Source organism: Pyrgilauda ruficollis, unplaced genomic scaffold, assembly GCF_017590135.1.
Source record: "Pyrgilauda ruficollis isolate IOZ18807 unplaced genomic scaffold, ASM1759013v1 scaffold2, whole genome shotgun sequence".
NCBI classification, from domain to species: domain Eukaryota; kingdom Metazoa; phylum Chordata; class Aves; order Passeriformes; family Passeridae; genus Pyrgilauda; species Pyrgilauda ruficollis.
In genome coordinates, this window is record NW_024519206.1 from 26,456,546 (window position 1) to 26,477,185 (window position 20,640).

General features: G+C 39.3%; 1 protein-coding gene across 2 annotated transcripts; it reads right to left on the reverse strand.

Annotated features, from left to right (window-relative positions):
- Window positions 1-2,030: 2,030 nt before the first annotated feature.
- MLH1 (mutL homolog 1) lies at window positions 2,031-19,870 on the reverse strand. Of its 2 annotated transcripts, XM_041466587.1 has the most exons (19): window positions 19,715-19,870; window positions 18,390-18,480; window positions 18,164-18,262; window positions 16,991-17,064; window positions 15,812-15,884; window positions 15,443-15,534; window positions 14,037-14,079; window positions 13,291-13,379; window positions 10,932-11,044; window positions 10,281-10,374; window positions 9,602-9,755; window positions 8,531-8,889; window positions 7,608-7,756; window positions 6,070-6,178; window positions 5,146-5,209; window positions 4,445-4,609; window positions 3,469-3,561; window positions 2,964-3,077; window positions 2,031-2,442 (listed from the first exon to the last, which is right to left on the reverse strand). In XM_041466587.1, exons 1-19 carry the CDS (start codon window positions 19,819-19,821, stop codon window positions 2,275-2,277), a joined length of 2,250 nt encoding a protein of 749 aa, XP_041322521.1. In that variant the 5' UTR covers window positions 19,822-19,870; the 3' UTR covers window positions 2,031-2,274. The 2 variants fall into 2 exon arrangements, with proteins under 2 accessions (XP_041322521.1, XP_041322522.1); XM_041466588.1 differs by lacking the exons at window positions 10,281-10,374; window positions 14,037-14,079; window positions 15,443-15,534; ... (3 more) ...; window positions 18,390-18,480; window positions 19,715-19,870.
- Between the last annotated feature and the right edge of the window lie 770 nt (window positions 19,871-20,640).

Here is a 20,640-nt window from a genome sequence, read left to right on the forward strand (position 1 = left end):
AAAGTTGACACAAAAACTAGTGTTCAATCCTGCCCTCCCTGGGAATGTTTGCTCTCCTTGGGTAGCCCCAGCTACATCTCCAGAACTTTCCACCAGTCTTTCCTTAAAAAAGGTGTTTGCTTTTGATTCTAATACAGGTGAGGCGATTGTTCATGTGAAGGCCCGTGGTAATGGGCTGAATTGCTTGGCATGACTGTGACAGCAATGTGGCTTTGTTCTCTTTGTAATGTGTTTGGTTTTCTTTTTGTTGGGCTTGAAAATGAGATTTAAGAAGTTTTGTTTCAATAAGCAGGTTTGAATTGAGGATTTTAAAGGAAAAATAACCCAAGAAATTAACTGAAGTAATATAATATTATTACCTGCTTGTCATGTATCTGTGACAGGAATGTTTTGATTGATGGTTTATTGCAATCTTAACTTCAAAATATACTTTGCAAGAAAGACTTCCTGCATTTTTTATGCAAAGGAAGTCAGTTAAGCTGTATCAGATTGCTTAAAGCTCTGAAATATATATAGATTGTTAGAAGGAAAAAAAAAAACCTATTTGAGCTTTATTATGAGTATTTTTCATTTTGTGAAAGAAACTTGGCACTATGTAATCAGGTTTCTGTTAAATACCAAACGAAGAAAAAACACCAAAACCAGAAAAAAATAAGCATAACTCAGAAAATACTTACGATTTTGGTGGGTTTTTAGTTTTGTGGAGGTTCAGGAACCCACACAGCAGTGTGATGAGGAGCTGGCATTTGTTACATGGCATGAGTACACACCAGACTGCTGCCACACTTGACATATAAGGTAAGCATGCCTGTGGTGATCTAGAGACATTTCTCACATGTACATGTCAGAGTCCAGGTTCTTTTGGATGTTCCACAGAGGGAGCTTTTCATATTCAATACCAAATCTACTTGATATATTGGGCATTACATGTGAAGTGATACAACAGCATGCTGAAATCACAAGACAAGCACAATAGCAAGGGCAAGATAAAATGGAATTACAAGACAAATGCAATTTCCATTAGTAGTTCCTGTATTTTCCACAGTTTCCATGCCCCCTCATTGCCAGAAGTAGTATGTGGGCTGAGGCCAGCTGAAGCCAGTTGCTCACTTTAGATTTCATTTGCTGAGCTGGCTGGCTCAGGAAGACATGATTCTCCAGTAGTTATCCCATTGCCAGGACTGTCATCAAAGAAGGGGAGCAAAAGGAAGTAAATGCTTTCTGGAACTATGTGGTTTTCTACTATTGAGATCTCCCACTCTTTTGAAGCTGGCACATCACAGGTGAGAAATTCAGCATCTGCACTTGGCACCCCTGAAATAAATGAAGTTACAGAGCCCCCATGTAATACTTTACTTGAGGCCAGCAGATGCCCATCTGAGAGGACCTGTCTTTGTGGACTCATATCAAGCTGCTGCCCTTCATGAGTATTTCTCATTGTAAGGCAGGGTTTGGGACCTCAGCAATCCAAGAGGATTAATGCTTCTGCTTGTACCAGCTGCTTTCAAATGGAACGGAAATCTTTACAGTGCAAAAATGAAGCTTGCTTTCCTTTCTGGTTTGGATGCTAGATGCCTCTTGGACTTAGAAAAATATTTTCCCTGTTGGGACATAGCCTTGAAAATAGTAGATCTCCCAAGCCCTACTCTTTAAATTGGAGACAATGAATATTATCTGTGCATGCTCATTTACTACCTGCCAGAACACTCCCATTTCTATTCTCTGACTCCTTGATTAAAAGGGATTTGCCTTATTTCTGCAAGGGCCCTGGAATACTGCAAGACTAACTCCTGCAGTAACAGATGATTTTAAGTGCTTTGCATGTACACACATATTGCAGGTACTGTCAGACAACCCTCATGCTTAAAACAAAGGAATGCAGGTAACCTAGTTTGATTTCCAGAGGCAAGCAAAGTTAAAGCATTCACATTTTAACTAAATTAAACTCCATCTTCTTCCACAATCACTTAACCCAGTATATTTTCTACAGCAGAAGTGTATTCTGTTAGTAGATTGGTTAATAGGAAAACTCAGAGTTTAAATGGAGATTTTATTTTAGGGATTTTCATTGGGTTTAGACACAGCAAAATTTTTTTTATACTTTGATCAACAGAAGAAAAATAGATGATTTACTGACATGTTAGCAGTTTAGTAGGGTGCTAAATCCCTTCTTTCTTTCCTCCATCAAGATTCCAGCTTTATCTTCTACTAAGTGAAAGTAAAGGTAACATGAATGGTGTCTATCTATAAAAACAGTCTTTAATAACTACTTTCTCAACATCTTTCAAAAACTTTATACAAGTCAGGCAGGTTAGCAAGCTGCAAAATGTTGCCATCTTCTGCAAAGTGTTTTGGAGGTAAAAGATGAGTCCTAAAAGCTTTGTAAAGCACATGTTCCACAGTCCACTTCCATGTTGTTGAACCAGACTCAGATTCTTCACTCTAAAACACAGGAAAACAAGGACAAACAGAGGTTCTGTTTAACTAGAGAAGAGCATGCCTAAAACCTTTACTATGTAAGACTACGGCAATTGTAAAATTCTGCTGGTATTAGAAAAGCTCATTCTATACAGTCAGTTCTAAGCTCTGTAAAGTCACTTGCAGAATGGGTGAGCTTAACTGATCAATTAGGCAGATATTTAGACACAATCAGGTTGTACTTGTAATTTATATGCATCCTTATACTTCTATAGAAATACAGCATAGAAAATACATTCCCAACTCAGAGGCCAAGGAGGCTTGTAATAATATTAAGTACACTGCAATGCCCAAAGTTAAAAGGTTCCCTCAACACCTATAATACTTCAGAAAATTTAAGCCACATTCTTTCAGAATCTTGCCACACTGCTACTTGATTCAGTTTGCTGAAAGAGCTGGGATTAGAAGTCTACATCTGAAAGAGCAGAAGTTTCCTGTATGTTGTTAGCTTTCTGCCCACAGAACTAGTTACAGTGTTCTAGTACCTGAGAATTTGTTGGGTTGGATTCCTCTATTATATACTGCTTTCTGATGGAGTAGAACATGGCTAGTTCTTTACTCAGGCTTTCAAAACACTCCTTTTCTTCATCCCAGTTTACCTGTTACAATTTAAAAAAAAGTCATTTTATAGAATCTGGGTATCAGTCAGAGACTTAATATGGAAAATTATATAATATAGAGATTCTTAATATGGAAAATTTATATTAATGTGTTGGCCATTTCTGTCCTAGTAAGGTAAAGGTATAGTTGAAAAAGGTTTTAGTTGAAAAAAAGAGGGTAGGAATGCAGGCTTTTAAATCAAAATAGAGGCTCAGTCAGTCAGTAGTTATGAATAGAAAGGCAAAGCATAACTAATCAGTAACCAGAGAACAGCATCTGGAACATGTAACAGTACATTTAAGCTGCACCAGAAACTGAAAAGGCAGGCTGGAATTGCCTAAAGTAAAAAAAAAACTAATTGTGAATTAATAAAATCCATGAGAGATATACCTCTGTGGCCAAGCGCAGGATAAACATAGGCAGTCCTTCCAATGGTGGGACGTAGTTGTCTATCAGAAGTGGTAACCCAGTAAGATTTCCTTCCTGCAAGGCAATACTGCTGGTTCAGTTAGAAAAAAAGAAAAAAAGTTCTTTTTTGCGGTAAATGCACCAAAACTCTTATGTATTTTAAGATTGATTCTTACCAAACTCAGTGAGCCTTATATGTTTTTAAAGCCCTGTCAGCCAGGCAGACGCTGCATGGAGTTATTGGTGTTGTTTAATTTCACAAGGCATGAATTAAGCTCAGGGAGTGGCTGAATTCAACCATCTCCTCTAGCTCCAGGTTACACAGATACCACTTCCCAGGCAAATATCCAAATGAAGTGCCTGGGCTTGATGAAGCTGTTCACTTTTGTATAAAGTAAGGGATGCCTTAAGCCACACAAAAAAAGACACACAGAGAGCCCAGTGGTGCTGCAGCCCTGTCTGACTTGAGAGCTGGTTAAGATGCACACCTCGTTGGTTAAGAGATCTGCATTCTATTTATACAAGCAATAACTAAATTATGGATTGCCCAGAGAGGCTGTGGACTCTTCTTCAGTGGATATCTGGAACCATCTGGACACAATCCCATGCCATGTGCTCCAGGATGACCCTGCCTGAGCAAGGACCCACTGTGGTCCCTGCCAACCCAACCCATTCTGTCACTTGTTAACTAAATAGAAACTTTGTGTAGCACCCTCCTTAAAGGCAGCATAAGTCCTGGGCATGGTAAATGAAAGGGTTATGCCACCTAAAATCTTACTGGAACTAGTTCTTAGTGATAGTTAGCACTGTAAGCAAACTACTGCAGTTATCTGTCACCAAAATGTAAAACTATGGAATCATTTAGGTTGGAAAAGACCTTTAAGATCTAATCTAACCATAAACCTAATGCTGCCAAGTCCACCATTCATTTACTATCAGAGGTAATAGCTGCAGTCACCTCATCAATTTCAAGAGAGAAATAATCTTTCAACATTTCAGTCTTCTTTTTCAAAAACTCCACAATGTACTCAGCAAGCCCTTCTTTTGGGCCATCCTCTTCTGTCCAGCCACTTTCAGGATCCTCTAAAGCAAGCATTGAAAGCTCATATAAAGGAGCTGGCTCCTGAAAATGGAGAAGGTAAAACTTTGGTTAGTGATCAGCACACTCTATTGGAAAGCTGTAACTTCTTCCTTCAATACTAATTGATTGTAATGCACTATTTCTGGCCTGCAGAACTAACAGTTCTGTTTATCATAACCAAGCTAAAAAGGTATGAATTTCTTTCTTCTTTCTCTGCAGTCCACAATCCCACTGAGCACTTTGATATTTTACAGGATAAACACTGGCAATCAACACTGTATTCCTGCAGATTGTATATTGAAATTAATTATTTGTCCCAATGTAATGAGCAACAGCAAAACTTGATCAATAACTACACTGACACTAATAACAAGCAGCCAGGATGACAATTTAACAGTAGCAGCTACAAAATTACTAAGTTTTCTACATTCTGTTCTTACTGAGAAATGAAACAACATTACTGTAGGGACAAAAGCCAACCTGACTGTGCAACCAAAACTATGCATTTGTCTGAAAGAACAGACACATTGCAAATACATTTAAAAATTCTATAGGATATAATGTAAAATTATACTTACAGACAACCTTAAGACTCCAAAGTTTGCAAAGTCATAAATAAGTATCTGGTAGAAGAGTTCTTGGCTAAATTGAAGCACAAAAATTAATTATATGGACAGGATTGCATATCTCCAAGTTACCATAATTAAGAGGGCAAAGTAAGGATCATCCTGGAAACATCAGATATCCATATCTAGTCCTACTAATAAAGATCTTACTTTAACTGAAGAGTTCAGGGGTTCACCCGCATTATCTAGATATTTACAATTAAATCTATTTCTTGGTTTCTGACATCATCAGCCACACTGGTGCAGAAAGGTTACATACTCAAGTATGCAATCGCTAAGAATTTATTCCCTGATAATTTGTATTTCAACTTCTTTACTCCTTTACTGCACTGTAAGAAATCCAAATGAACTGGGAAATTAATAGACATGTCCATCTCAAGTCTATTTTCTGACTTGTTACAAAAATTTATGTAGCTGGGCCTGTAAGGCTGCACAGGCAAAATTACAAATTTCATGTTACAATCATGTCCTGCAGATACTCTTAACCCAACTGGATACAATGTTTTCCAGGACATTTCTGAAGCCTCTGCTTTATACAGTGTGCTGCAGATGATCATGCAACAAATCATGATGATGATCATAGATTTTGTAGACCATCATGAAGCAAGAAAAAGTCTTTGCCTTCCCACTGTCTGTGAACACACGATACAGTAGTTGGCATTTTAATTATACCGATTCCCTGCAACCTTTCCCAAGTATGCCAGACTTGTTTCCACTGTTCTGAATGGACTGCTTAATCTTTAGCCTCGTGGAATGGACTCTTTAATCTTTAGGCAACAAGAGAACAATGTTGTTTTCCCTGTCATTTCTTTCCTTCTAATTAGCTTCGCAACTGGTACTTATTTCAGCTGCCAACAGGTCTAACAACTCTTTTACCTGAGTTTTGTTGTATTGAGAAGGTACAGTTTTGTCTGGTACTGGGCCAGAGCCCACTGAGGACTGACACAACCAACAAATGAGTGCTCATGTAGCATTTCCTGGAGTTCTGAAACAACAGAGAGGTGGGGAAGAAACAAAAGAATGTCATTTCATAGTTGCAACCCTGACCTCATTTATTTAGTTGAGTGGTTTGTGTCTTTTTAGCATGAAAGTCTCAGATTACTGTTCAGTCACTCTTACACCCCTGCTTCTTCTTATATCCTTATATGACCAATTATTGACAAATTTTGAAATATTAATAATTTTTATGCATACTCATACTATTAAAGTGTAAGGGAGAAGAGTTATTTAACATTTAAACTACAAATGCAAATCAGAAAAAAATAAAATTAAAGTTCCTGTGTTTGAATAGCCTTCCAAACTTAATTTCCAGCCACAGGAGATTGGTGAAGAGCACATACATACTTCAAAAACTGCAGGTGTAAACCACTTTTGCAACACAATCTAGGAATTATCAAACTAAATTATAGAGGTGTGATAGAACAGGTCCATAGTATTTTTTTCATAATTTTTTTTTCTCTTACAAAGTAACATTTTTTTAAAAATATATGTATGAGTGAGAAGGCTCACTCATGTGGGAAAGGTATAAGAAGTCAGATTTCATAAAAGAGTTAATTTTAGACATTCCACAAAAAAAATTCACTAGTTGCCATCCTTGGGAGAAGCTTTATTGCAGATGTTTGGCACTGCAGTCACAGCACGTAGAAAGCACTACACTTTTCACTAATTCCACTGCTATGTTTTCTAAAGAAATTTAACAGACTGAGATAAGATTTCTCTCTTTCCAAAGTCTCTTTTAGGTATTTCTTACAGCTATGAAGATGAGACAACTTCAGGCAGCTTCACAAGTTTTATCATGAATTTTGAGACATTTACAGGTATTTTAAAGTTCCAGGACAAGTCTTTGATTTCAATATTTAAACAGTGTCAGTCAGATATGGAATTATTGGGTCAGAATTACCAGTCTTCTGCAAAATGTTTACTGAAGCACAAGTAAAGTAAAAAGTTCATGCTTTCTAAACTTTAAGATTCTTATCAATTTATAGAAAAGTTACTTATTACAGATGTCTGTGTGGAGCATCGCCAATTCTTACAACCAGAAAAATCAAAATAAATCCAACAAAACCCCCAGGATGTAAGATTCCTAACATTTAGACATGAATAATAAGGGTATGAGTCAGTGTAAGTTGCCTTCAGAGGCAACTGAGTTAAGAGAGAAACACCCTAGAAAGATTCACAAACCTTTTACCTTTGTCTGAAACAACTCTTAACAAAAAAGAGAGTATTTCGTAAGTCTCACCATTTCATATAAGTGGGACAGATACAAATAAAAACGAAAAGCAGAAGATTTTGTTAAAAACTTGCTTAGCAGCACAGTAAGCTCACTGGGCCTCCTTTTAAATACCTTTTCCCTCTTCAAACAGTCATATTTATTGGTAGAATAACAGTAATTTTGAGAAACAAGACATGCTTACTTGCATGTGCCTGGTTACTAATTTCCTCCTGGAGAGTCAACACACTGGTCAAGTTGATAATTCTTCTTCTAGGGGTGCAGGCAGCAGTCATGTCCTTTCTGGTGTCATCTTTCTCCGATTCTACGTCCATGTCTTCCCGTGGTCTCTTCCTACAATACCAAAACAAAAGGAATTATGTTCAATTCTTCTATCATTTAGGCCAAACACAGCAACAGATGAGATGCTCAATTCACATGCTGTATGTTAACACAAGAAATGCAGACAGTTTCCCAGAAAGACAGTTTTATTTTGCTTCTGAGGAGTAATTTTTTAGGAAAGGGTAGTTCAGAATTTTAAGAAAATTTGTGACACTAATACCAATCACGTTAGGTAGCTGTTGGTTAAGCACCAAGAAAATTTGGCTCTAAAAGACACATAAAAAATATTCTTATTCCTAACAACTTTCTTTTCCATTCCCATTTTTCTGTAATACTGGGGAGAGGGAATCAGATTCCCTCAGAAGACTCTGGCCTCTTGTAACAGCTCCTGTAGGAGCTATAAAAAATTTATAGCACTTTAGCCTTTACTAGGGAAATGCCTGTCAAAATTCAGTGATATAGTTTCTATCCTTCACAAAAGGGAGGCTTCCAGAAAGAGACAGACCAGTATGATCTCCCTAAACTAACGCCATTATTTACACTGCTTCCTGCCTTTCAGTATGCACAGAAATGCTATTCCAGTCACAAAATTTATCACAAGTTACGTAATTTACAGTTCACAGATTAGGTTTAATTTCTCAATAAAACATCATGAAAAATTATTCTTGATAATTTTTCCCTTCTGGAAAAGCAGAAGCCCAAAGAGATCAGAAAAATCTATAGTTTCAGGGCTATGCCATGAAATAATAGGTAGCCTTGCCCCAGTTCAGGAAAGGTGGGACTTACCGAGAAGGCACAGTCTCAGGAGACAAGCGTCCACTCTCGCTCGGCCCCCCAGGCTTCACGGCATCCTCCTGAACATCAACCATTTCAACCAAGTCACTGACTTCTTCCATTTCAGCATCCTGGGGCCTCTCTGCACCCTCTGGAGGTCCTGCATTAACCTCTGTTGTCACTTCAGTGGAGCCTGCACTCAGGGGATTGCTCACTGGCTGAAGAAAAGCATCCAATTTCTGCTCTCGGGAATCAGTGCGGACCATCTGATGTGCATAAACTTTATCACTGCCTCCCTTGGTAACCACAGAAGAGTTTGCTGCTGATTTTACAACCTCACTGGAAGAGCAGTCAGCCCCTGGAAGCAATGTCTTCATTCAGACAAGAGGAAGCAAAGAGAAGAGATTGAACAACAAGAAAAGAAGAACCAGAAAGATTAGTCACACTTCTCACAGTATCTTACTGCCCAGAGGCAAATTTGAAACCCCCAGCAACACAGTGTCAACTGCTTAAAAGGCCACCAGCTTTGCACTTGCTATCCACATAGAGTGAATGTCGTCATCTTGGCAGTTAAAATCAATAGTTACCATTCCTTTGTCTCAAAATAAAAAATTTTTAAGGAAAAAAAATCAAGGAAATTATTTTTATAAAAAATTATAGCAATCCTTATGCTATGCTTTACATAAAGAGTAGAGTATCTCCATGACTTTTTTTTCTGGTAAGATTAAATCCAAAGTGTTATCAAATACAGAGAACAGTTTCCTCAATCACATCTTTTTCACATAAACCAGGAAAGAATAAAAAAAACAATTTACCACATGTGAAGGCTAACATAAAATTATGACAACTAATCAGGTACTTGACAGAAATGTACTTAAAATGTTCTCATATGTTTTTGTCTCTCTTTTACCATATTGTTAACACTGGTATATTAAAATAACTTGAAACACAGCAAAGATCTAAAGGTACCAGTACAACACTGATAAGTGCCATATCTGCAAAGATTTTACTATTGAACAGAGTAAATTATCCCTGATCATTAAAATAATGCAGAACTGCATAGAACACCACAGATGTTCTCACCTGAGTGAAGTACATCCTTGAGGAATTAGAACCCAGTAACTTGCTCTCTACATGTTGTTGCACACGCTCGAGAATACTGTCTTCATGAAGAAAATGGACCTCGTGTTTTGTAGGATGCACATTCACATCTACATTCTGGGGGGCTATTTCCAGGCTGGAAAACATTTTAAAATAAGTTAACCTAAAATATCCCATGGATGGCAGAGAGATCAAAAATTGGTTCAAATTTGACAATATTTGTCAGGTTTTGGTACATTATTCCATACAAAGAAGTCAAAATGATCCTGAAACCTGCTGAAGTTACATTACAGTCAGACTTGTTTAGATAATTAAAACATAATCCAAAATCACTCACCAAAATGAGCTTACATAGGTAAGCTTAAATCAACCTCTCCATTGTACAACTACAAAAACCCACTTTTAGAAATATCTTTTACTTGCAATGCCTCAAGAATTAACAGCAAAGGACTTCAGCTGAAATTACAGATACTCACTATTTCTAAAAATAAGATCTTAAGATTTCCTTAATGTTATTTAATTATCTCCTGCCTGGTGATTAATTACCTTAGTGCAATGCTTAACACTATCATGAGGAACAGAAAATGTCCTTCTAAACCTACTCACCCTAGTTTTATCCTACAAGACACTATTAAAAGGCTACTTCTTCCTATTACTTTACCTTAAGTATAGGAATGGGTGCGTGCTTTTTGGCAAATAAGCAGCGTACACAGTTTCTATGGCTTTGCGCATAGCGGCTGACTCTACCAACCGATCTGAAACACAGAACACAGCGCTGTTTCCAAAGAGCTACAACACACTGCACACTGCCCAGCTCCTGCTTCAGACATCTTCACTCTTTGTGCCTTTAAAGGGAATCTGTTATGCCCATTTTCCCCCAAGACCTATTTATTCTTCATATAAACCCAGGAACAGACAGTATTTTTCTCAGCATGTTTTACACTTAGAGGTATTTTTTCCCACAAATACTGAAATAACCAGGCTACCTTTTGTTATTTCACACAGTCAAGCCATGCCGTGCTGCTACAGAAGAGAGATCAATCTGTGTAAGCTGGCAGGACACAGCCTTAACCTCGATACACCAAAGTTTCTTTAGATCCAGTCTTAGCTGTTTTCCACTAAATACAGTGCCAAGTGTGAAGCACATTACAAATCGAAAAACACTTTAAGATTTACAATTAACTGTAATATTTATTCTTAAAACAGTTTTTAAGAATGCCTATGCACTTTGTAGGTCTTCAGAAAGTTTTGCTCTTCTGATTATGTAAGCAACATATGACTGCACAAAATGCTGCCTTTTTTTCAAACTTACGGTTTATGAAGAGTAAAAATATACATTTCTTCACAGAGTAGTTTGCATTCGTGATGTAACCTTTCATTTTAAAGGCCAGATTTGCATCTTCACAGCCCACTTCTATGAGTTCCCTATTAAGTTTGATAGAAACACGAACAAAAAATTAATTCTTCTGTGGATGCAAATTTTGAACAATACTCACAAGAAATGATATTCTGTTTTGCCAGTTGGCAGGGTCAGCACAAAAAAGACACAGGCACCAACTTTAAGGGATGAGTGTCATTAACTCCAGTTCAAAACAGCAAAGAATTACAAAAGGATAATATAAGTAATGCACCTAAGCATTACTACAGAAGATTGCCTACAATGATTAAGAAGATACATCACAAGTTACCCTAACACTTTACCATCATCCAGATACACACATCAGCTGAGGAGCCCCAGTCACAGCAAAGGACTGGAGAACCACTCCTGGTAACTGAGAAATCCTACACAGTGTGTCCACATATAGGTGAAGACTCCACCTTTGCTGGGAAAGGGACCAGCTTTTATATCGTTGAATAAAAAAGCTCACATAATTCTAATGCAGAAACATCTGGTTTCATTCTCCTCTTGGGTTCCAGCCAAAGCCTGGCCAGGGCTCAAGGAGGAACCAAGGGAGTTGGCTTTGACCATATACCTCCAAACAAGGTCAGATGTCTGATTTCATGGCCTTGTCCAACCTCTAAATATGGAAAGATAAATATGTTCTTATCACACTACATACTTTGCTAATGATCATGTGTATTTTGCTAATGAGCAGATACAAATATCATATAACATATGGTTGGAAGGTTCATCTAAAGGTCAACTTTGGCTATTACTCAAGAGGCCTATTACTCAAGTCTCACTACTTCATATACTGATACATCTTCTAACACAGTTAATGAAAACATTAGAATCATTTGAAAGCTCAAACACTGATTGCTGGGACACAGTAATTATTTAACCTAAACCGCATAATTTCCTCTTTTTAAGAGTAAACTGGTAATGTTTTGTGGTTGGAATCTGTAAAATTACCTCCATTATCTTTTTAATACTGTAACATATCACAGTATCCACAGCATTATAATCTATTGATAATTCTAGTATGTATTTCATTGTTTAAGTCATGACAGTGATTGACAAGAACACTTCAAAATTGTCTGCAGGCAAGGATTTTGGACTACTTTGTCCACTATTATCAGTCTAATATGTCTTGGCGGTCTGTTGAGAAGTCATTAAAATGTAAAAACTTCTCTCTTGTTCATGCACATAGATCCTAATGTTAACTGTTTTCATAGCAGTTTCAATAATTTTCATAATTCATTAGTCAAGGAAAATCCACTTCAGTACTTTGTGAGCACAGCTCTCTATGAAGGCATTATGCCAACTTCTAAAATTAACACAGAACAGACTTAAGGGCTACTTATTTCCAATTCAACCTCAAGATATATACCAAGTGCCATTTTTATCTGTGTTCAGTTTTTAAAACTATCTTGAACTGGGTAAATTATTGTTTGAGAAGAAATTATCAAAACATTTACTTTGAAATCGACGATTTATCCTGAACCATACAAAGGAAAAACTTATCAAATGAGCTACTATCCATAGTACAAATAAACAAATGCACAGCAAAGAAATACATATAATACTGTAAACCTCATTACTTCGCAGCCTCTCTATTTTGCTGTGCTTCCTAAAGTGTTTTCATGAATTAGAAGTTACATCTATTAAATGTGAAGCTTGACTTCAGTCAGTAACAGAACAGAATCAAAGTGACACCCAGCTATTCATGGGACAAATACATACAATGGATTTGTCACAGCTGAAAGTCTCATAAAGAGAATTTTTCCTAAAATGGCAGATACATCTTCAAAAGATCTTTTGGTTTTTTAATTTTTCTATCTGATTTACACTTTTTTTCAACTAATGTAGCTTTTGTCAAGATAAGAAACCATATTTCAGAAACAACCAGTATGAGTAGCTTCAAAATTTATCAGGTAGCAGACAGTAAGAAGAGGTAAAATTTTCATGGTAAAGGAAGAGGCCAGGAACTTTTAAAGAACACAGGTTCAGCTTGCTGTTTTTACATGAGCACACAGAAAGTTACAAGCAGATGGTTCCTTTTCAGTGCATTAAAGGAAACTTTGTAACTTTCGTCTTCCCTTTGGTACACAAAAAAAAGTCACACATTCTGAAAAGAAGGAAGAGCTCTCTAATTGCAGCACTCCCTCTGCTCTGAAATTAACCATGAAGGAAGCAAGAAAGATTATCATAGCCCATGGTCTTTAAAGAGAAAAGGGAGGGTGATTCACTGGAAAGCTTCATATCAAAAGGAAACTTGACATCAATGTACCTGCTAACAGCATTTCCAAAGATGGCCCTGATGTTGTCCACTGTTGAGGCATTGGATAAGGTTCTAACATCTGACACGGTATCACCTTGCTAAAGAGAGCAGGAATGAGTATCAATCAATTCACCTTTGTGGAAGAAGTTTTAGAAACACATTAAACAATAACACTTTAAAAAAAAAAAAAAACACAGGGAACGATATAACATCATTATATTGTCTTGTATTATTTACTTATTTATGTTCAAAAAAGCAATGGATGGTAAATGGCACAGGTTTACAAGATCAGCTAGAGCACATCAGACCCACTGAGGCTAGTAGCTCCATCCTGGAAAGTGAGGAACACTTTATTTGCTGAACTCAGTTCAGTAAATAATTATCAAGAATGGCACAGAACAAAGATAATCTACCCCAGTCTCTTTCATACAGCACTTAGTAACCAGGCTCTCCAGAGAAGCTGAAACAACACATACAGCTAAACCAAATACACTACTGACCACACAGAATCCTCCAAACTCCTGACAAATATATTTCTGTCTTGTTCACTTCTAATGATGTGCTTTCTATCCAAATTGCACCAACATACCCTTCCACATTTCAGTATAAGGGAAGGCTCTCTGTGCTGATCCTGTTGCAAAAGACGCAGTGCAAATTTTCTGGCATTTTCAGATATACACATTATGTATATATATACAGGCACAAACAGACACATACAGACACACAGTGAAGTTACAAAAACTTTATGTACACACCTTTTTAACTGAAAAGCTGATGCCTGAGTTATGGATGGCATACCTGAAAAACAGATAAATATAAGTCTGCAATATGTGGAACAAAAGGTAATTGTTTCCCTTGATTGGTGAAAAGCAGCTAGTAATGGGGGCAAGCAATTCCACTTCCTGTTAGACAGTAATGCAATTTGAACCAAGCTGAGCTCCTGCAGACTGAACAGTTCAAAAAAAAAAAAAAAAAAAAAAAAAAAAAAAAAAAAAAAAGTGTGTCCTATTTGGAACTCAACTGTAACTATAGGAAATTCAAAGATCAGCTTATACAGATCAGTTTTATCAGTTTCACTGTACAGGTTTAACTAAAAAACCTATTAAAACATCCTCAGTACAACAGAATCTAGTCTCAACTACTATGGAAAAGCATCTGAATAATGGCTGTCCCACCCTTCTAACTTCCCCTATCCAGACAGTTCAGCTACCTGTGATCCCACGGCTGAGATCTGATACACTGCAGCTGTGTAATCTTGGCTCAAAATTCTAGGGAAATTACTGCACTGTGAGAAAAAACATACCATAGAACCTTGCAAGACAAGAAATGTGAAAATGCAGACAAGGATTAGACTGCTGTGACTGTGAACTCAATAATTCAAGAGGAAAAAAACACCCCAAAATTAAGTAATAGAAAAATCCTAATGAAAAAGAACAACCAATGAGCTGGAGGGCTGTAACTCAGCAAGACTTCACACCATCCTGTTTGACAGAGCAGCAGGATCTGACCCTCCAACTCCTGACCTGAAGTCTGCCTGACCCAGCAGAGACTCTTGAATAGTTCATTTAGGGAACAGGCTAAACCTCAGTATACAAGTCTTGCTTCTCTTTGCTACCTTTTGTGTCTTCTGAAAGCATAAAGCAGCTCTTTTGCTTAAATTGTACAGATCCTTCTTGCAAGACCTCTGCACACAATGGAAGACTACAGCAGAGGCAAAAGAGGCAGCCAAGGGGCCCAGGAAGGGAACATCCAATAGCTAAAATGATATTACTCCTTTTTGGGGATGTGAAGTTACCATTCAGCTTTTCTGTATTCAGCCAAATCTCAATGCCCCTGAGCAGTTTTTACATGAATTCTATTCAGCCCAGGTACATTTAAAGTTCACTCATTCAAGCCCATCATCATTTCTTTGGTGGAACTCTTACAAATAATTAATAGCTACAGACAGAATACACTACTTCCTGTCTGGATTTTTCACATCAAATTGGATGGGCTGTTATCTGACACTGCACACTAACAAATAGTCTAAAAATATATAACAAATTAAATCACCAACACCAACAACAAAATGACACCAAACACACAGTTGCCAGTCCCTCTGAAGAACCCCAGTACTCCCCATGGCAGTATATAAGATTGGGAGCCTCCTATTTTAGTTTACCTGCTAACAACTTCTAGTATTTTTGCATATTCTTCATTTGGATTCTTTAAAGCCTTCCTCCTTGTATTTACATTGTAAAAAAGATCTTCAACCTACAGAGAAAAACTCACAATTATAAACAATTTTTAAAATTCTCTCTTACTATAGAATTAATCTAAATCCAGACTGTTAATTTTTATTTTATACATATAAATTTTCTGAGAATACTCTGGTTTATGAAAAATCAACATTCAGTTTATTCTGTAACTCCCTAGGTTCACCTAACAAACTGCAACTTCAGACATGATACTGTTACATACCTTACAATGTAACTGGTGCAAGGGGATCAAAAAAGGAACAAGAGAGAACAAAAAGGGCAAAAAAACCTACCGTGATCTGAGTTCCTTGGTTTCCAGCACAGGGCTTTGGAGGGGCTTTGATTTTTCCATCACTGTAAGTAGCTCTAGGAAGCAAATAAAAAGTTGTCAGGCATCCAGATTTACAGGAGGGCAGACATGGAAAGATGAAAACAAAGGATGAAAACAAAAGAAATCCCATCATTGTGACACTCCTCCCGGCAAAGAATTTGGGACAATGAGAATTAGCTTCCTCCTCCACCTTTCTGCTAGAGTGAAACTGTCTTCATTGATTGTAAGAGCCAGAAGGGAAGTGGGAGAAAGGGAATAACAGCAGAGGAAAGGAGGCAGATCACGGCATATGCGTTTTGAAATTGTACTACTGAGACTTTTCCTCTAAAGGCAGGATTACTGCATTTTTTTCTTTCTTTAATAGCTAGACACAGCCTAATAACAATTCTCCCACTAGACTTTACACTTCAATTTATGCTAACAAGAAATTCTTGACTTTAGTCTAAGATCTGTTTCCTTTGACATTATCAGGCTTTTGAGCATAAGGGATTTGTGACCCACGTATGTCTTTCAGCTAAGAAAGTTATAAAGATGCAGAAATTCAAAGGATAGACTTTTTCTTTCCCTCTAACATACCCTGTATGTTTAATCCAAGAAAGACCACAGTCACACAATCCTTTGAAAAACCAAAATTTGGAACATCTCTTGTTTCCCACTCCCTTTTCTTGAAAGCAGTTAAGAAATTAATGGAAAAGCTTATCATTTAGATTAAGTTTTCAAAAGAATATCCAAAACTATTTTTAATAGGATAAAGCACCTATTGTATCATAAAGATATGAAAACAAACTAAGCTGTAAGTTCCTGTGCTAAGACTTGTGAAATTTGCTAGACATGATGCCCACAATATATATATGCAACTTTTTATTCTGAAATGGAGAAAAAGACAAATGTTTAACCTACATTACCTACTGAAAAAGAAGTTCTTTCAAGATTTCCTGCCTCCCCACCCCATCTCCACCAATTTTAATACATTATTAAGCTAAAGCTTACCTTTACAATTTGAAAAAATATATTTTCTCACATTCCGAGTCTTTTTGATACCTGACCTTACCATACCCTCCTCCATAACAGGAGCTCTGAAATTGATACATTTGTTTGTTATTGCATGCAGCAGAAGTCACCTGGATAATAGGCAGCATACCTGAATGCACACTTTGCATCAGCTGTTTTAGTTGTCACTGTAACATGGGCAACATGACTGATGCTAGCCAAGGCCTAGAAAAAGAGAAAGCATCTTTGTAAACCTTGCTCTGGACAACGCTGAGGCATGTCCACACTTTAAACACCATCACTAAATTTCAATATACCACTAGCAAGTAATAAATAAAAATCCTCTAGAAGGAAATTGCAGGTCAGTAAAGCTTAAACAAATTTTAGTACCTATAATACTAAACTTCCAGTCATTTTATCCAGGAGATTGTTCTGGCTTCCCTAATATTATGTTATCTCTGACGATGCAAGTGGTTAACCATGCAGCATAACTAAAAGAAATTTGCAAAATTATTACACTTGTGCCTTTTTCTTTTTTGTGTTAACTAGAAGGCAGCTGGAAGATTTTAGCTGCTACTCTCTCACTCCTGCCCAAGTTCTTCTCTTAACTCTAAGTAATATTACAATGTTAGGTGACAACGGTTTTCCTGGCAAACTCAATGGACATGTCTACACAGACGAAACCAGCCTCAGGATCAGACTCCACTGGCTGTGGAGATGATTATGATGAAAGTGTGTGAGGAGAGGACCCAAGCAGTCTGCTCTCTGGAGCATGTGAGCATCTACGTATCTGAGCACAAGACAGACACTCATATATCTTGTTCATCCAGAGGGAAAAGCTAAACTCATCCTTGACTGTTCTTCCAGAGTTTAGATACAATCTATGAGAGTGTGAAGAACCAGTATATCTGAGGGGTCAGAGATGCTAACCTTGTCTAACAGCAAAAACAAAGGAAGACCACTGTACATTTTGCACATTTAGTTTTAAGTGTGGTATTTAGACAAATGTCTGACATTGAAGATTCACCTCCCACTCAAATCTTCCACTGTCTTTTACCTTTAAGTTCATGAACCATCATTTGAGAAGACAGGCTTTGTTTCAATTTAAAAAAAAAAAATCTTATTCCAGAAAACAAAAATAATATATACCTACCTATAGGCATTCACCTGATCTTGAAAGACACTGAAATGTATTTTGAACTATATTCACATAGCGACTCTCTCAGGAAACAGAAGCCTCTGTACTGGGAATGTGTTACTATGTACAACCCACTACAGCAGAATAACAACAATGAACGGTTTCAAAACTTTGATGAAAGCTTACCTCGCCCCTAAAACCATATGTAGAAATACTAGCCAAGTCTTCAAATTTTTGCAGTTTACTGGTAGTAAATCTCTCACATACAATGTCGAGATCTTCCTTCTACGTGAAAGGGACAAGCAACAGTCACTTTTCAAGTTTTTTCAAGATCGGAAACACTTATAAATTGAAATAATTTTAAAAGGTAGTATCAAACAGCAGCACACATGTATCAACTTTGTTTACTTACTCTGATACCACAGCCATTATCTTGAACCTGGATGAACTTCAGACCACCTTCTTTAACTACTACCTGGATACTCGTAGATTTAGCATCCAAACTGCAGAAACCAAGAAACCAGGAAAGCAATTTCAATCCCAGAGTTCTGTTTAACATCTTTATCCATGACCTGGATGAGGGGATTGAGTGTGGCCTTATTCAGTTTGCGGATGACACCAAGTTGGGCAAAAGCATCAATCTGCTGGAGGGTAGGAAGGCTCTGCAGAGGGATCTGGACAGGCCAGATTGATGGGCTTAGGCCAACGGTTTGAGGGTCACAAGATGAAGTGCCAGATCCCGCCCTTGGGTGACAACACCACCACACATTGCCAAAGGCTGAGGGAAGAGTGGCTGGAAAGCTGCCAAGTGGAAAAGGACCTGGGGGTGCTGCTCTAACAGCTGTCTGAACATGAGCCAGCGTTTGCGCAGGCAGCCAAAAGGCCAATGGCATCCTGGCCTGGATCAGCAATAGTGTGGCCAGCAGGACCAGGGCAGTGATTGTCCCCTGTACTTGCACTGGTGAGGCCACACCTCAAATCCAGTGCTCAGTTTTGGGCCCCTCTCTACAAGAGAGACATTGAGGAGATGGAGCATCTCCAGAGAAAGGTGATGGAGCTGGGGAAGGTCTGGAGCACAAGGCTGATGAGAAGAGGCTGAGGGAGCTGGGGGTGTTTAGCCTGGAGAAAAGGAGGCTCAGGGGGGACCTTATTGCTCTCACCTCCCTGAAAGGAGGTTGTACCGAGGTGGGGGATGGCCTCTGCTTCTAAGGAACAAGTGATGGGTAAAGAGGAAATGGCCTCAACTTGTGCCAGGGGAGGTTTTGATTGGATATAAGGATACATATCTTCACAGAAAGGGTGGTCAAGCATAGAAAAGGCTGCCCAAGGAAGTGTTTGAGTCGCTGACCCTGGCGGTATTTAAAATACCTGAAGACGTGGTGCTTAGGGCTTAGCGGTAGATTTGGAGTGGTGGGTTAATGGTTGAACTTGGCGACTTTGAGGTCTTTTCCAACCTAAACGATTCTATGAATTATTAACCTGGCACCGAAAGCAAACAATTCATAAGTTTCTCAAACAACAACAAAACAAGCCGGAGCACAAACGCAGACAGAAACGCGGCTTTCCAAGCGGAGCTGCCTCCCGTACGAGCACCCGCAGGTACCGCCCCTCCTCGGCACCCGGGCTCCCGCTCGGCCCTCCCTGCCCGCCGGGGCCGGGACGCGGGGCCAGCCCCGGCAGAGCCCCCCCGCCCCAGGCAGCGCGGCCGGGCTGCGGAAGGGGCGGTCCCCGCGTTACCAGTTCTCGATCATCTCCTTGATGGCGTTGGCCGGCCTCTGGATGACCTCGCCGGCGGCGATGCGGTTCACCACGGCTTCATCCAGCCGCCGGATGACGCCGGCCATGGGCGCCGCCGGGACCGGAGCCGCGCTCGCGCCGCGGCCGGGCGGGGAGCGGGGCGCGCACGCGGCCGGGGAGGGGCGCGCCCCCTGGCGGCGGGAGGCCGCGGTGCGGAGGCGCTGAGGGAGGAGAGGCCGGGCCCGCAAGGGGCCCCGTGTGCGTCCGAGCCGGGCTGTGCCTGAGCCAGCAGGCCTAGAAACCCTGGGAGATCCTGGCGGGCATTGCCAGCAGTCGAGGGAGGTGACCCTGCCCCTCTACTCAGCCCTGGCGAGGAGGCCACATCAGGAGTGCTGTGTCCAGTTCTGGGCTCCTGGGTACAAGGGACACATGGAGCTCCTGGAGCAGGTCAGAGGGCAACAAGGTTGACTGGGCGACTGGAGCATCTCTCTTACGAGGACAGGCTGAAGAAGATGAGCCTGTTCAGCCTTGAGATGAAATGACTGAGATTGGACCTCATTAATGTGTATAAATACCTAAAGGATGGGTGCCAAGGAGATGGAGCCAGGCCCTTCTTGGTGGAGCCAAGCAATAGGATGAGAAAGGCAATGGGCAGAAACTGATGGACAGGAACTGATGCACACCTGAATATGAGCAAGAACTTTACTGTGTGGGTGACTAGGCACTGGAACAGATTGCCCACAGAGGCTGTGAAAGTCTTGCTCACTGGAGATATTCAGGAACCATCTGGATGCAATCCTGTGCCATGTGCTCCAGGGTGACCATGCCTGAGCAGGGAGGTTGCATCAGATGACCCAGCGTGGTCCCTTCCAACCTAACCCACTCTGTGATTCTGGGAACTGCTGTGAGAACTGTGGCGTCCATCA

Bases quoted from the DNA above. Each gene is read 5' to 3' on its own strand.
- MLH1 (XM_041466587.1), bottom strand. From the start codon at position 19,821: ATGGCCGGCGTCATCCGGCGGCTGGATGAAGCCGTGGTGAACCGCATC. The intron at 9,756-10,280 runs GTAAAGTAATAG...AATGTTTTCCAG, and splicing joins CACCCATTCCTATACTTAAG to CCTGGAAATAGCCCCCCAGA. The intron at 7,757-8,530 runs GTAAGTCCCACC...TTGGTATTGTAG, and splicing joins CCTGAGACTGTGCCTTCTCG to GAAGAGACCACGGGAAGACA.